Genomic DNA, 15,562 nt, shown 5'->3' on the forward strand with positions numbered 1-15,562 from the left:
GGAAGTTTTGTTTTTTGATTAGAGTCCTTACATTTGATTTTATATGCACATAATTAAAGAGTCCAACCTGTCACCCAATAATGATAGTATTTATGTCAACAATTGGTGGACTGTACAAAAATGGACCATTGCAACAAAAAAACAAGCTCTAATATAAATTTTGAAGAGGGAACAAAAAGGCAACAACAAAACCTAAACTTTCCTAAGCCTAGTATAGGCCAAATATGAACTTAATTACACCTAATATGGTGTATAATAGGCCTAGGACTGGTTAGGTTATATAGTCACTAATACACTTTTTAGCATGCTACTTGGAGAAGTACAATACTGTAGTACGAAATATGAACTTTTTTTTTAAGCAAAACAATTCATTTTCATGTTTTATACAAATAGGTGCTAGTGCAACAGCACTAGCATTTTAGGAGGAAAGGCTGAAATAATTACATAACTACACTCAATAAACAAATACATACTGTATGTTTACATATATACATGATCATTACAAGATCACAACAATGTAACTCGAGAATTAAGGTGAGAAAACTGAAACGAGTATACACATTTTACTGATTTTGTGCGGTCACGGGTAACTTTTGCCTACTTTAGGCTTTGCTGTGGGAAGTCACGCCGGGCTTTTGGACATTATTTGCACATACACCTGTAGGCAATTCTATTGCAAACACAATGATACCAAATGAACGACGTAGAATGAGAATTAAAGCGAGAAAACTAAAACGAGTACACAAATTTAGGTGTCGCCGCACGCTCGACCACACCATCAGGCCCATGACATCAAAGTCTGTGGCGCAATAGTGATAATATGTAATATTCAAGAGAATCAGTTAAATACTGAACCCATCAAGCAGGGCTTTGTGCGCTAAAAATATGCTTCGAGATAAGGGGGGGGGAGAACATGCACATTTAACATAAATATATGCCTCTGACACAGATAGCATGCAAATTAGGCCGTAACATTATCAGAGCCGCAGCTATCATCCTTCTCCCTAAGTCTCATTGAACAATGACGTGTTGGGCCTCCTAAGCTCGTTGCTGCGAACAAATGTCATTTACCACCAAATTATTATCTTTTGATGCATAGATCAAATTTAAAAAATAATAATAATTACACACTATAGTATGTCTGACCTCATCACGTGCCCGCTTTGTGACCAGTGAAGGGGAGATAATTACCCATAATCACATTATTTTTTATTGAAATAACATAGAATTTTTACCATGGTGTTGCCACAGGAAAGAGCTTTCTATACATATATTTTACAAATATTGAAGAGTTAGTGAAGCATCTCACTAACATTAACAGAAATGTTATCCTACCTCTTTCTTTCCAGGTAATACTGGCCCAACAAGGGAACTGACGATTTTATCCTCATCTTTGTATATGGAGTGCGCTTCAAGCTCCGCATGAAGTGTGTCCGTCATCTTTTGAGCAACTGCAGATGCTGGATTTAGTTGGTTTCCCAACAATAATGTATTGGCACCAACACCATTGGTTATGACTGAAGGTAATGACCTGAAAAGAAGACACATAACTGCATTACAGTATATTACATGATTCATATACTAAATTTGGTCTTCTCAGGAATATAATACAAGAGAGTAGCTAGGTTCAACCATCACTGTCTCAATAAAAACAACTATATATATTACATATATATACAGGCGATTACGCCTGTATATATATATGTATTAAGCCCCAATTACGAATGAGTTATGTTCTGAGACTGTGTTTGTAAAGCATTTGCTAAGAACGCAGATCAATATTGACCAGACCACACACTAGAAATTGAAGGGACGACGACGTTTCGGTCCGTCCTGGACCATTCTCAAGTCGATCGTCGTCCCTTCAATTTCTAGTGTGTGGTCTGGTCAACATACTTCAGCCACGTTATTGTGACTCATCGCTTGCACGCAGATCAATATTTTCCATAGGCACATGCTATAAATGGGAGATGCATTCCCAAGCCACCAAAAATCCTCACAAAACGATTCTTTTGGGGACAATATATATAAAAAACACAACATTATTTACATTGAATGATGCAGTTATCCTGCTTGTCAAGTTCTGTTATTTGAAGAGTGAAGAGTGAAGTGGTATACTGTAATTAAATTGTAGTTACTGTAATTAAATGAATAAATAAATGTGCACCGAATTGGTGGTCAGCCATTTTGTAATTGGCCTCACGAGTAAATGCCTCCCCCACAGTCCTATCTCCAGCCGAAGGCCCCACCCTACCAACAGAGTAAACACGGCATGTTCTTATGCAAATCATGTTTTTTGTGGATCATTTAGGACTTGAGGCCACTGGGTATTAGGAGTGTATCACACACACACCCAGCCACAGACCCCCCCCCCGCAGACACTGGGGGGTAGGGTAGCAAAGTGGACAGTGCGCAGGACTCGTAATCCTGTGGCCCGGGTTCGATTTCCGACACCAGCAGAGACAAATGGGCAGTTTCTTTCACCCTGATGCCCCTGTTACCTAGCAGTAAATAGGTACCTGGGAGTTAGACAGATGTTACAGGCTGCTTCCTGGGGGAGGGTGGGTGGGTGGGTGGGTGGGTGGGTGGGTGGGTGTGTGTGTGTACTCACCTAGTTGTGCTTGCAGGGGTTGAGCTCTGGCTCTTTGATCCCGCCTCTCAACCGTCAATCAACAGGTGTACAGATTCCCGAGCCTATTGGGTTCTATCATATCTACACTTGAAACTGTGTATGGAGTCAGCCTCCACCACATCACTTCCTAATGCATTCCATTTGTCAACCACTCTGACACTAAAAAAGTTCCTTCTAATATCTCTGTGGCTCATTTGGGCGCTTGATTTCCACCTGTGTCCCCTTGTGTGTGTGCCCCTTGTGTTAAATAGCCTGTCTTTATCTACCCTATCAATTCCCTTGAGAATCTTGAATGTGATCATGTCCCCCCTAACTCTTCTGTCTTCCAGCGAAGTGAGGTTTAATTCCCGTAGTCTCTCCTCGTAGCTCATACCTCTCAGCTCGGGTACTAGTCTGGTGGCAAATATTTGAACCTTTTCCAGTTTAGTCTTATCCTTGACTAGATATGGACTCCATGCTGGGGCTGCATACTCCAGGTTTGGCCTGACATATGTGGTATACAAAGTTCTGAATGATTCTTTACACAAATTTCTGAATGCCGTTCGTATGTTGGCCAGCCTGGCATATGCCCTGATGTTATCCTCTTGATATGTGCTGCAGGAGACAGGTCTGGCGTGATATCAACTCCCAAGTCGTTTCTTTCTCTGACTCCTGAAGAATTTCCTCTCCCAGATGATACCTCGTATTTGGCCTCCTGCTCCCTACACCTATCTTCATTATATTACATTTGGTTGGGTTAAACTCTAACAACCACTTGTTTGACCATTTCTGCAGTTTGTCTAGGTCTTCTTGAAGCCTCAAACAGTCCTCTTCTGTCTTAATCCTTCTCATAATTTTGGCATCGTCCGCAAACATTGAGAGAAATGAATCTATACCCTCCGGGAGATCATTTACATATATTAGAAACAAGATAGGACCGAGTACAGAGCCCTGTGGGACTCCACTGGTGACTTCACGCCAATCGGAGGTCTCACCCCTCACCGTAACTCTCTGCTTCCTATTGCTTAGGTACTCCCTTATCCACTGGAGCACCTTACCAGCTACACCTGCCTGTCTCTCCAGCTTATATACCAGCCTCTTATGCGGTACTGTGTCAAAGGCTTTCCGACAATCCAAGAAAATGCAGTGTGTGTGTGCTGCAGGAGTGGCAGGTGTGCTACACACACTTGTGTGTGTGTGTGTGTGTGTGTGTGTGTGTGTGTGTATTCACCTAGTTGTGTTTTGCGGGGGTTGAGCTTTGCTTTTTCGGCCTGCAATTACATCAGTAATTGCCTGTGTTGATTGCTCGCAGACCTCGCATGCCACCACACAAGTTCCATGACCAACCAACTCCTGGCAACACTCGTGATGCCATTTGGGGAAAGTTTTCATTAAATCCTAGCACATGCATAGTTCCTGCCGATTCCACAAGTATGAAAGCTAAATAGTACCCAAACTGTAAATCATTATACACTTTACAATCTCACCAGGGTTCGAACCTGCAGGTCCCGGGATCACCCAACTGGCTACCACATTACTAACGTCACTACACCAGCAATTGCCTATAAGTGTCAGATCAAGGGAATGAAAATATTCGGAACCAACTGTACATTTCAAATGAGCTTGGACTATGAGTGACAATTCACATCATAGAAACCTATATCTGAAAGAACATAAGCATGTGAACATATAATTTGCTAAACTAAATCAATGATAAAAAAACTAGAAACATCTTTTACACAATTCTCCCTCAGTACTTTTCCTTCCTTTCTTGGCAAGTGCCAGCTCACACACTGAAAATCAGAAATATGGTAAGGTTGTTGTCGATGAAAATGATGATGACGAAGAAAACCAAAAAGAAACAGAACTGAATGTAATGAAACACCTTTTTATGATGGCTCCTCAAGCTACCTACCTACCTGGATAGCTCCACCCAATTTAATCCATGCCTGTCCCTTGTCAGTCAATGTTAACCCATACACCACATACACCTGAGCTGCTAAACACCACAAATGAAATGGTGGAAGTGTTGATAATCAAAATAGAGATCTTATATGTAGTTATTGCCCTTGTATATAAGTCACCAGAGGCAAATCACCAGCAGTTTAAAAGACCAACTAATGAAAATAGAACACTGCTTAGAAAACCTCACAAATCCAGCCCCAAACATCATCCTGCTTGGGGACTTCAATCTACGGCACCTGAAATGGAAGACCCTAGCTAATAGTTATATCAGAGAGAATTCCGGGAAGTAGCTTAAATGAACAGGCACATGCAAATGACCTGCTACGGATGTGCGACAGGATTGCCTTAAATCAGCAAATAGTAGAACTAGGAAGAACACGCTGGACCTCATTTTAAAAAATAATGATGAATTGATCAGGAACACAATGATTACAAATAACTGTTACTCAGATCACAACTTAATTGAAGTTCTGACAAGCATGGGAATAGACCTTCAAAACCAGTCTCAATTCCTGGTAGAGGAGATTTCAGCAAATTCAACTTCAATAATAAACAGATAAACTGGGAGCAAATAAACCAAGAATTCAGAGGAATAAGCTGGGAAGAACAGCTTGAAAATGCAAACATGAACCAGTGCCTGGAAAAAATAAGCTCAGTAGTACTGGAAATATGCTCAAACCGCATACCCCTCAGAAAAAAAAAAGAGGAAAAGATGCAGATTGGAACGGGAACATCATTTCCTTTATAGGCGAACAAAACGAATCGCGGAACAACTTGAGAGCTGCACCTTATCTTAAGAACGGCAAAGAAGGTTAGGTAGAGAAATTGAAACAATTAAACTAAAGCTACAAGAATCATACAAAACCCAGGAGAGGCAAAGAGAGCAAAAGGCTATCAGTAAAATACAGTAGAGAGAAAGCCGAAATATTTTTTCTCCTATGATCAAGATAAAAAAATCACATCTAATATCGGGCCCCTTCTAAAGAAAGATGGAACTTTCGCCGATGACAACAAAGAAATGAGCGAGATACTGAGGAAGCAGTACGACTGTTTTCAGCGAGCCACTAAAGATTGATAACCCAAAAGAATTTTTCATGGATATGATACCAACGTCAAATCATATATCAGATGTCACCCTATCTTCACTTGATTTTGAAGCCATAAACAGTATGCCAATGCACTCTGCACCAAGCCCTGATTCTTGGAACTTTATATTCATCAAGAACTGTAAAAAAACACTATCACAGGCCCTTCACATTCTTTGGAGACAAAGCCTAGATACTGGCATTATCCCTGACATACTAAAAACAGCAGAGATAGCACCACTCCATAAAGGAGAAATAAGGCAGAGGCAAAGAATTACAGACTGATAGCACTAACATTACACATCATAAAAATAATTGAGAGAGTGATCAGAAGTAGGATCACAAAATACATGGAATCACAACATTTCCATAATCCCGGACAACATGGTTTCAGAACAGGGCGCTCTTGCCTGTCACAGTTGCTGGACCACTATGACATGGCATTAGATGCCATAGAAGACAAACAAAACGCTGATGTAATTTACAGATTTTGCAAAAGCCTTCAACAAATGTTATTGGTGTTATTGCACACAAAATGCGTTCAAAAGGAATTACCGGAAAAATAGGCAGATGGATTTACAATTTCCTGACTAATAGAACCCAATGTGTAATAGTTAAAATAAAATCCGGTCCATCAACCGTGAAGAGCTGAGTCTCCCTGGGTACTGTGCTTGCTCCAGTATTTTTTCTCATCCTCATATCGGCCATAGACAAGGACACAATCTATAGTACTATATCATCCTTTGCGCTACGGGGAAACAAAATATTAACAGCAGAGACCACGTACAAAACACAGTCAAATCATAACATAGAACGAAAAGGCAATGTAAAGGATTTGGGTGTACTCATATCGGAAGACCTTACCTTCAAGGAACACAATAAAGTAGCCGTCACAACTGCAAGAAAAATGACAGGTTGGATAACAAGAACCTTTCACACTAGAGATGCTATACCGATGATACTTTTCAAGACGCTAGTGCTCTCTAGAGTAGAATACTGCTGCACAATGACAGCCCCTTTCAAAGCTGGAGAAATTGCTGACCTGGAGAGCGTGCAGAGATCCTTACTGCTAGAATCCAATCAGTAAAGCATTTAAACTATTGGAGCCTAAATCTGTATTCTCTTGAATGCAGGCAGGAGAGATTCATAATAATTTACAAATGGAAAATAGTAGAGGGGCTGGTCCCAAACCTGCACACAGAAATAACATCACATGAGACCAGAAGGCATGGCAGGATGTGCAGAATACCCCGTTGAAGAGAAGAGGTACAATAGGTACTCTGAGAAAGAACTCTATCAACATTAGAGGCCCAAGACACTTCCACTACACATAAGGGGCATAACCGGCCGATCTCTCATAGTGTTCAAGAGAGAACTTGATAAACACCTCCAAGGATACCTGAATAACCAGGCTGTTACTCATACGTCAGGCTGCGAGCAGCCGCGTCCATCAGCCTGGTTGACCAGTCCAGCAATCAGGAGGCCTGGTTGACGACCAAGCCGCGGGGTTGCTAAGCCCCGAAAACACCTCGAGGTACACAATTTCAAATGTAGATAAGATAGAGCTCGAGAAGCTCAAGAATCTGTACACTAGTAGACTGACGGTTGAGAGGCGGAACCAAAGAGTCGCAGCTCAACCCCTGCAAGCACAACTTGGTGAGTACATAAATATACATACATATACATGTGTGTGTGTCAAGCTTGAAAGGTCCCCAAGCCAACATGCATCAGAAAACTTGTGACCCCTGAATGATTCGAACTCGGTCAGCCATGGGCCTCCATGCCCCTTGGCTCCATGGAGTTCAATCTCTCGACCATAGACTGTACAAAACTATTGGAAAGTCATCTAAACTTTAACTCCAATACCCGATACCCGACAGTGTATTAACTCCAATACCCGAGTATATAAATATACAGTATGTATACGTATGTTGCTGCTTCACAATTGGGTGGTTTGTTTCGGGTGTTTGGTGTCTTAGTTCCCAAGCCTTGTTTACCTTCCTGATTGCATGATTTGAGTCATCCACCTTTCTGGTAATTACCTAAGCGTAGTTACAGGATGAGAGCTACGCTCATGGTGTCCCATCTTCCCAGCACTCTTTGTCATATAAAGCTTTGAAACTACTGACGGTCTTGGCCTCCACCACCTTCTCACCTAACTTGTTCCAACCGTCTACCACTCTGTTTGCAAAAATGAATTTTCTTATATTTCTTCGGCATCTGTGTTTAGCTAGTTTAAATCTATGACCTCTTGTTCTTAAAGTTCCAGGTCTCAGGAAATCTTCCCTATCGATTTTATCAATTCCTGTTACTATTTTGTATGTAGGAATTGATAAAATCGATTGAAAATCTTCCCACCTACTTAAAATCGAGTGCTGGTGGCATTTTCTTGGTCATCTAATATACTTTGCTCCTTACACCACTGTGAATCAGCGGGATAGGATTTGGCCTCTAGTCACCATAGGCTTACAATGACTTGCAAGGGTCTGGAGTGAACTGAATTGGGTGGAGCTATCCAAGTAGTTAGCTCAAGGAGCTACCTTAGGAGCCCTTCCAAAAACAATATTTTATATAACAACTAGAATACAAACAAATAAGTACAGTACAGTATTCCCATAAGATCTTTGACACGGAGAATAACAATTCATATCACATTGTAAAATAAGGTATAAATAAACCACCTGAACCTAAGAGCATAACCCAATGAAAATATGATTTGCAGTACTTTATTAATGATAAAAACACTACAAAACATCGTTTACCAGTTTCTCTCATAGTACATTTCCTTCCTTTCCTGCCGAGTGCCTTCCCACCCCCTGAAAATGGGAAACGTGGTAAGAGTTGTTGATGATGATTATAATCATCACTATGATGACAATGATAATGAAGATGAAGATGAAAGAACAGATAAATATTTCATTAGGATGATATAAAACATCCCTCAAGATATTTCATATCGAGATTCACAACTCTCATCAGAGGCCTAATGAGATCTGTAAGAGTTAATACCCTGTCTATACAGACTACTGTATATGATTTACTGCACTTTATTAATGAGAAAACACTATAAACATCTTTTACCCAGTTCTTTCAAAGATCTTTTCCTTCGCTTCCTGGCGAGTGCCTTCCCACCCACTGAAAATGGGAAACATGGCTAAAGTTGGTGTTGATGAGCACAATGAGAATAATGATGGAGAAAACCCAATACAGTACATTATATCACCATTAGAATAATCTATTAAGTATTTAACCACTGTACTGCACTACTGTACTTAACCCGTGATATCATGGGGAACGGGGGTGGGCCACCTGTTAGGACTGAAGATATTTTGGAGGATTAAGTACTACCTAGGTTAGGTTCAAAATATGAAGAACCAATACACAATTGTCAATAAGGAATATAAGTGTTATATACATGCCCCTTATACCGTTGACATCACTTGTCTGTTTTGGAAATAAATTGCCATGCTATAAATAAAAATATATCCCTCCATGCCCAAACATAACAGTGGTGACAAGAATTAACAACAGATGCGAGGAGTCCAACTAGCAGCTGACAAAGAGAGTATCAGGCAGGGAGAGTACGTCATGTGGACAGTCAGGGGCAGAATTATAGCTGTGACCACTGTGACCATGGCTACCTCATTGTTCTTGACCACTGTGACCATGGCTACCTCATTGTTCTAAGTCGAGAAGGAACCATTTGATGTTACCAAGGTCTCACTTGACCTGTGGCTGAGCCTGCTAGAAGGAAATTTTGAGTACAAATGGATTAAAGAGGACACAAACAAGAAATCAGTACTCTTAGTTTCACTGGATACAGCAGTTTATAGTGTCCTACGTAACGTGTCTATACCAGAGTTACCACAAAACTACAGAGGACAGAGTTGCTAGAACAGAGGACTTTTGGACCCGTAGATTCGTGAACCTCATCCTTGAAACATTCATATATCAACACATTAAACAAGCTACGAGGATGAGAGGAGGGTATGTTCCCTCCATGCTGGATTTGTTATTCACCAGCAACGAGGAAGAGGTATATGACATTAATTACCTCCCTCCCTTGGGTAAAAGTGACCATGTCTTTTTGGGAACAAAGTATCCAATGCATTATAATCTGGAAGAGAATGAGAAAGTTGAAGCAATTGGAAAACCTGATTTCAAGAGAGAACATTATGGGGAACTTAGAAATTGCAAGAGGGCCAGAGACCATAAGACACAAGAATGGTATCAACAAAGGAAAAGGTCAAACCCTCAAACATACCCGCAATACAAAGAAGCACGAAACAACTACACAGACGTAAGGAGAGAGGCAGAAAGGAATTTTGAGAAAGGGATAGCGGACAAATGTAAAACAGAACCAGGCACTATTCTATAAATTCATCAAAAGTAAATTGCAGGTTAAGGATGATATTCAGAAATTTTCTGCAAAAAGCTTTTGACAGAATTCTACGTAAGTGGTTGATCTGGAAACTGGAACATACTAGAGAAGTGACAGGTAGGCTTCTAACATGGATGAAAATATTTCTGATAGGAAATGAAGGCAGTAATCAGAGGCAATGTATCGAACTGGAGAAATGTCACGAGTGGAGTACTGGGTTCAGTTCTTGAAACGGTAATGTTGTCTACATAAATGACCTAAAAGATGGAATAAAGAATTATATGAATATATTTGCTGATGATGCTAAGATACTAGGGATGATAAGAATCTTAGATGATTGCCACGCCCTTCAAGAAGACCTGGACAAAATAAGTATGGAGCACCACATGGCAAATGGAATTTAATGTGAATAAATGTCATGTTATGGAATGTCGAATATGAGAACATAGACCACACAACCTATAAATTATGTAAAAAAATCTTTCAAAAAATTTCTGGTAGAGAAAGAGATCTAGGGGTGGTTTTAAACAGAAAACTATCACCAGAGAGCCACAAAGAACACTGTGTGAGAAGCCAATGCTACACTTTCCAATTTCAAAATTGATTTTAAATACATGGATGGTGAAATACTGAAGAAATTGTTCAAGACCTTTGTTAAACCAAAGCTGTAATATGCAGCAGTTGTATGGTGCCCATATCTTAAGAAACACATCTACAAACTGGAAAAGGTGCAAAGACATGCAACTAAATGGCTCCCAGAACTGAAGATTCGGAACAGAGAATAGAGCTACCTTCTAATTTCTACTGTGTTGCTATTTTCCTCGGAACAGAGGTACAAGGAAAGGTTAGAAGCACTAAATATGCCAAAACAAGAGAATAGAAGAAAAGGAGCGATGTGATCACCACGTACAAAACAGTAGCGGGAATCTATAAAATTGATAAGACAAGATTTTCTGAGACCTGGAACTTCAAGAACAAGAGGTCATATATTAAAACTAATTTAACAAAGCTTCCGAAAAAATATAAGAAAACTCGCTTTCGCAAACAAAGTGGTAGTCAGTGGGACCTCCACCACCTTCTCACAAGTTAATTGAGAAGGTGGTGGAGGCCAAAACTGTCAGTAGTTTCAAAGCATTATATGACAAAAAGAATGCTGAGAATATGGGACACCACGAGTGAAGTTCTCATCCTGTAACTACACTTAGGTAATTATACGATGACCTATGAAGACCTGATTACACTGCTTAAATGTCATTACTGTATGTAGTGAAACCATCACATCACAGGGGTTTGATGAATTTCCAGAAGAGGATGAAAAAGTATGTCACTAAAAATATTTTTTAGCTTCCCATGATCAGAGAATGCATTTTAATACCGTAAGAACAAAAAATTGGGGGGAATAACTTTTTCTACACACCCAGGGCTAGTCATATTTTATTACCTGCACAGTACAGTGGTCAACCTACTAGTAATCAAGAAACAAAACAAAGCAACTAATACCATTACTGAATTAAAGCTAAACTCACTCCTTAGTGTCTGCTTTCTTTCGCCCTCTTTTAGGTGCTGGTGCCGACTCGCTGGTAAACGAATCGGGGGAGGACGCTCCCGAGTCTCGCCCACCAGTGTCCCGTATACCTCCAGGGCGTCCGCGCTTACCCATGCCTCGTTTAGATCTCCGCCCTCGTTCCTGACTGCCAGATCTATAAAAGTTATAAGACAATAATTATAAGGCATAAATCGGTCCTCACCATCCAAAGCAACTGTAGTGTTCACACAACACTTCAGCAGTTTCATTAACGGGATCAAATGGTAATGTTGTCTACATAAATGATCTAAAAGATGGAATGGTGTAAGCATTGTTTTAGAATTGAATTGTCAGAAAACTTCAAATAAAATCAGATAATGAAATCTCATTCAAAACACAATGATTGGCTCTGAAATCTTATAGAACATGCACATCTTACTAGTTTTCACCATTCCATGCAAAATTCTAGAAAGTATGTATGTATGTATGTATGTGGGTGTAAAATAAATAAATAAATAAATAATAAATATATATATATATATATATATATATATATATACAGGTATATATATACTGCATATATATATGTAGATAGACACAAAATGACTTTAAAGAGGGAAAATTATGCTTAACAAACTTAATTGAATTCTATGGCAGGGTCACTAAAATTAGACACGAGAATGAAGGATGGATAAGACCGCTTCTTCATCCCCTGCAAAAAAAACCCTTGATACAATTCTTAAGAAAAAATTGTACAAAAGATGGCAAAACAAGCGGGAATAATAGGAAAGGCACAGGATTGGGTACAGGAGTACTTGGCAGACAAAAGGCAAAAGGGTCATAGTCAGAAAGAATATGTTAAGATGGAGAGGAGTGGAAAGTGATGTTCCATAGGGCTCTATGGAAAACCACTTTCAATCATTGCTGTTTTTAAATGATGTGACCTCACAGAGGAAGTGAGTTCATACATGTCGATGTTTGCAGACGATGCAAAGTTAATGTGGAGTGTCTAAAATGAAAATGACTGTAGGGTGCTGCAAGAAGACCTTAACAAACTTCAGGAGAGGGCAGATATATGGCAGCTGGAGTTCAATCCAAATTTGTGTAAAGTAATAAAAACAGGTAAGGAAGATAGAAGACCTGTATTTGACTATACCACAGGGGGATGGCAATTAGGAGAAACTATAAGAGAAAAGATCTGGAAGTACACATTATCCCAACACTAACATCATAAGCATATGGGAAGCTAGCAAATATTAGAACACCATTTAAGAATCTACACAAGGAGGCTTTCAATTCCAAACAGTACAGTGGAACCTCGAATAACGAATTTAATCCGTTCCGGCTCCATGATCGTCATGTGAAACGGACATCATACAAAACGAATATCGCCATTGACAATAATGGAAATCAAATTAATTCGTTCTATCACCGAAAAACATCAATATGATATTCGATGTTTAAAATAATGGAGCAGCCTACCTTACATGCACTGAACAAACCTTTATGACATTTTTCTTTATTCAAATTTGTTCAAAATTTTTCTTTCATTTTTCGTATAGCAAAAGGTTTGTTCTCTGTTTGCCAGGTAGGCTGCTCCATGTTTCTGATAAAAAAAAAAATGAAAACAGAACAAATGTCAAAGACGTTCGTTCAGTGTTCGGCAGGTAGGCTGCTCCATGTTTCTTAAATAAGAACCAAAAAACAAAAAATAAAAAAAAAGTTGAAACAATTTGAAAAATGAACAAATGCCATAAAGGTTTGTTTGTTCAGTGTTTGTCGGGTAGGCTGCTCCATCATGACAATCTTTCTGTGTTTCAAATGTGCTCCATTTGTTTTATATTTATTTATTTATTTCTCAATAATGGAGCAGCCTACCTGACAAACACTGAACGAACCTTTATGGCATTTGTCCGTTTTTCAAATTGTTTCAACTGTTTTTTTATTTTTTATTTAAGAAACATGGAGCAGCCTACCTCCCGAACACTGAACGAACCTTTTTGACATTTGTTGTTTTTCAAAATTCTTCATTTTTTTTCTTTTTTTTTTTATATAAGAATTAACATGGAGTAGCCTACCTGACAAACACCGAACGAGCCTTTTTGACATAAGTTCTTTCATTAAAAAAGTTCATTTCGTTTTTCTACAAAAAGTCAATGCCTTGCAACATCCCAGCATCAATAGCATCTGTACACAAAGATAAATAATCTACTGTATTTGCATCGTCAGAGGCGTCAGAGAATGTGCAAGAAGCCGCCCCAGACCCCACCATGTGGTGTTGACGTTATTCAAACAAGCGGTCACCTAATGAGACGAATTGTCGGCTATCGGGGCATTCGTTACCCAAAATGTGAATGAATGAGGCGGTCGTCACTCGAGGTTCTACTGTACCCATGTGAGAATGTGAGACCATTACTTAAAAATGCAGCTCCAGCATGGAACCCTCACCTTGTGACGCATAAACAGAAGCTTGAGAAAGTTCAGAGATTTGCAACTAGATTAATACCAGAATTGAGAGGCCTCAGCAATGATGACAGAGTCCAAAAGATGACCAACACCTCTTTAGAAAATGGGATCCAAAAGGCCAGTCATTTAAGGAGCAGGTCAGATGTATCTGACATCAGATGAAGGACTTATCATTGTTAACATGAGGAGCTAACAGCTCCCATAGTGCTCAAGTGCCCAACCACTTGGGCTGGATGGCAGAGCGACAGTCACTCTTCATGCAGGTCGGCGTTCAATCCCCGACTGTCTAAGTGGTTGGGCACCATTCCTTCCCTCCGTCCCATCCTAAATCCTTATCCTAACCCCTTCCCAGAGCTACATAGGCGTAATGGCTTGGTACTTTCCCCTGATAGTTCCCTCCCTCCCTCCCATAGTGCTGCCACCTGCCAGCTGGAGCTAGATAGGGTGACCTAACTACTGGGTGGAACATTTGCAGTCATTTGCTGCTTTGTTTACCTTCTGTGAACATTGCAGGTGTCAGTTTTTCTTCCCTTCATTTCTGGAATCATTTCTTTGGTTAGGGGAATGTAGAAACCCTCTACTTCCTGTGTCTCAATGAGGAGGCCAGGTCTCTGATAGACTATAAGTCTCCAGGGCTGATATGACTTATAAGTGTGGAGCAACAGCTAGCAACAGGGCATCACCATTTGGCCCTTCCAGGAAAGATATCAGATAGTAAATAAGTCTGAACGAACTTATAAGATTCATAAAACCAGCGTTGAATGTAATGAAACGCCATTTTCTGGGTGAGTCCTGGAGGCTCCCCCCAGAAAAAGATACGCCATTAACGATGCAAACAACAACTGGGTGAAATGTTGGAAACCAGTGAAAGGAAACCTTTAATGGGTTGGGAATAAAATGTACAGAATGATACATTTAGCTGCACTGGCCAGGTGGGATGCCCATCACCTTTGTTCTACATATCTTTTCTTTCATGTTTCTAATGGCAAATATGGTCTGGAAGGTGCAATGCTAATTAGTGTCAACCGAGCTCTCATACACAAAGTAGAATACAGTGACTACTAATATGCTAGAACTATGATACCCTGGCAACTCTACCCATAAATTAGCTATTTTTCCAAAAATAATGTTTTAAATATGACATGTACACAGTAACTTATCATCCATTTAAAAAAAACAAGAGGGGAAAATTTTACCAATTCGGAGTGTTTGGTCCTAAAGTTGACCAACATAAATTTCATATGAAACTATCAAAAGCAAACACATGCACTCACACAAACACTTTATATTGAACATGCACTCACACTAACAATGTGTATTGAACATGTGCATGGTAACAAAAGACCTGATTTTTCATTATATTAGAGTTTAAGTCCTAGACACATTTACCTTAACACTTGAAAGTCCAACTAGTCTGTTGTTTAAGCCAGGCATATAGAACCTCCAGCCATTTCTGGATCCATTAACTTATAAATCTGGTTACATATAATTTATGAGAATTCAGGAAATTTTTCAAAAAACATAAATAA

At 39.7% G+C, this 15,562-nt stretch overlaps 1 protein-coding gene across 11 annotated transcripts in view; it reads right to left on the reverse strand.

The window, feature by feature from the left end:
- Positions 1-15,562, reverse strand: part of LOC123774571 (protein AF-10) — a 67,105-nt gene that overhangs the window by 16,067 nt on the left and 35,476 nt on the right. For 5 of the 11 annotated variants that reach the window (XM_045768942.2, XM_045768936.2, XM_045768937.2 and 2 more), the window contains 4 exons: positions 11,569-11,742; positions 8,743-8,796; positions 8,424-8,477; positions 1,336-1,531 (listed from right to left, as the gene is read on the reverse strand). In XM_045768942.2, coding sequence (XP_045624898.1) covers positions 1,336-1,531; positions 8,424-8,477; positions 8,743-8,796; positions 11,569-11,742 — 478 coding nt within the window. The remainder of the gene's footprint in view (positions 1-1,335; positions 1,532-8,423; positions 8,478-8,742; positions 8,797-11,568; positions 11,743-15,562) is intronic. The other 6 variants (XM_045768939.2, XM_069303875.1, XM_069303874.1 and 3 more) reach the window with 2 other exon arrangements.

This window comes from Procambarus clarkii, chromosome 51 (genome assembly GCF_040958095.1).
Source record: "Procambarus clarkii isolate CNS0578487 chromosome 51, FALCON_Pclarkii_2.0, whole genome shotgun sequence".
In the NCBI taxonomy this organism is placed as follows: Eukaryota; Metazoa; Arthropoda; class Malacostraca; order Decapoda; family Cambaridae; genus Procambarus; species Procambarus clarkii.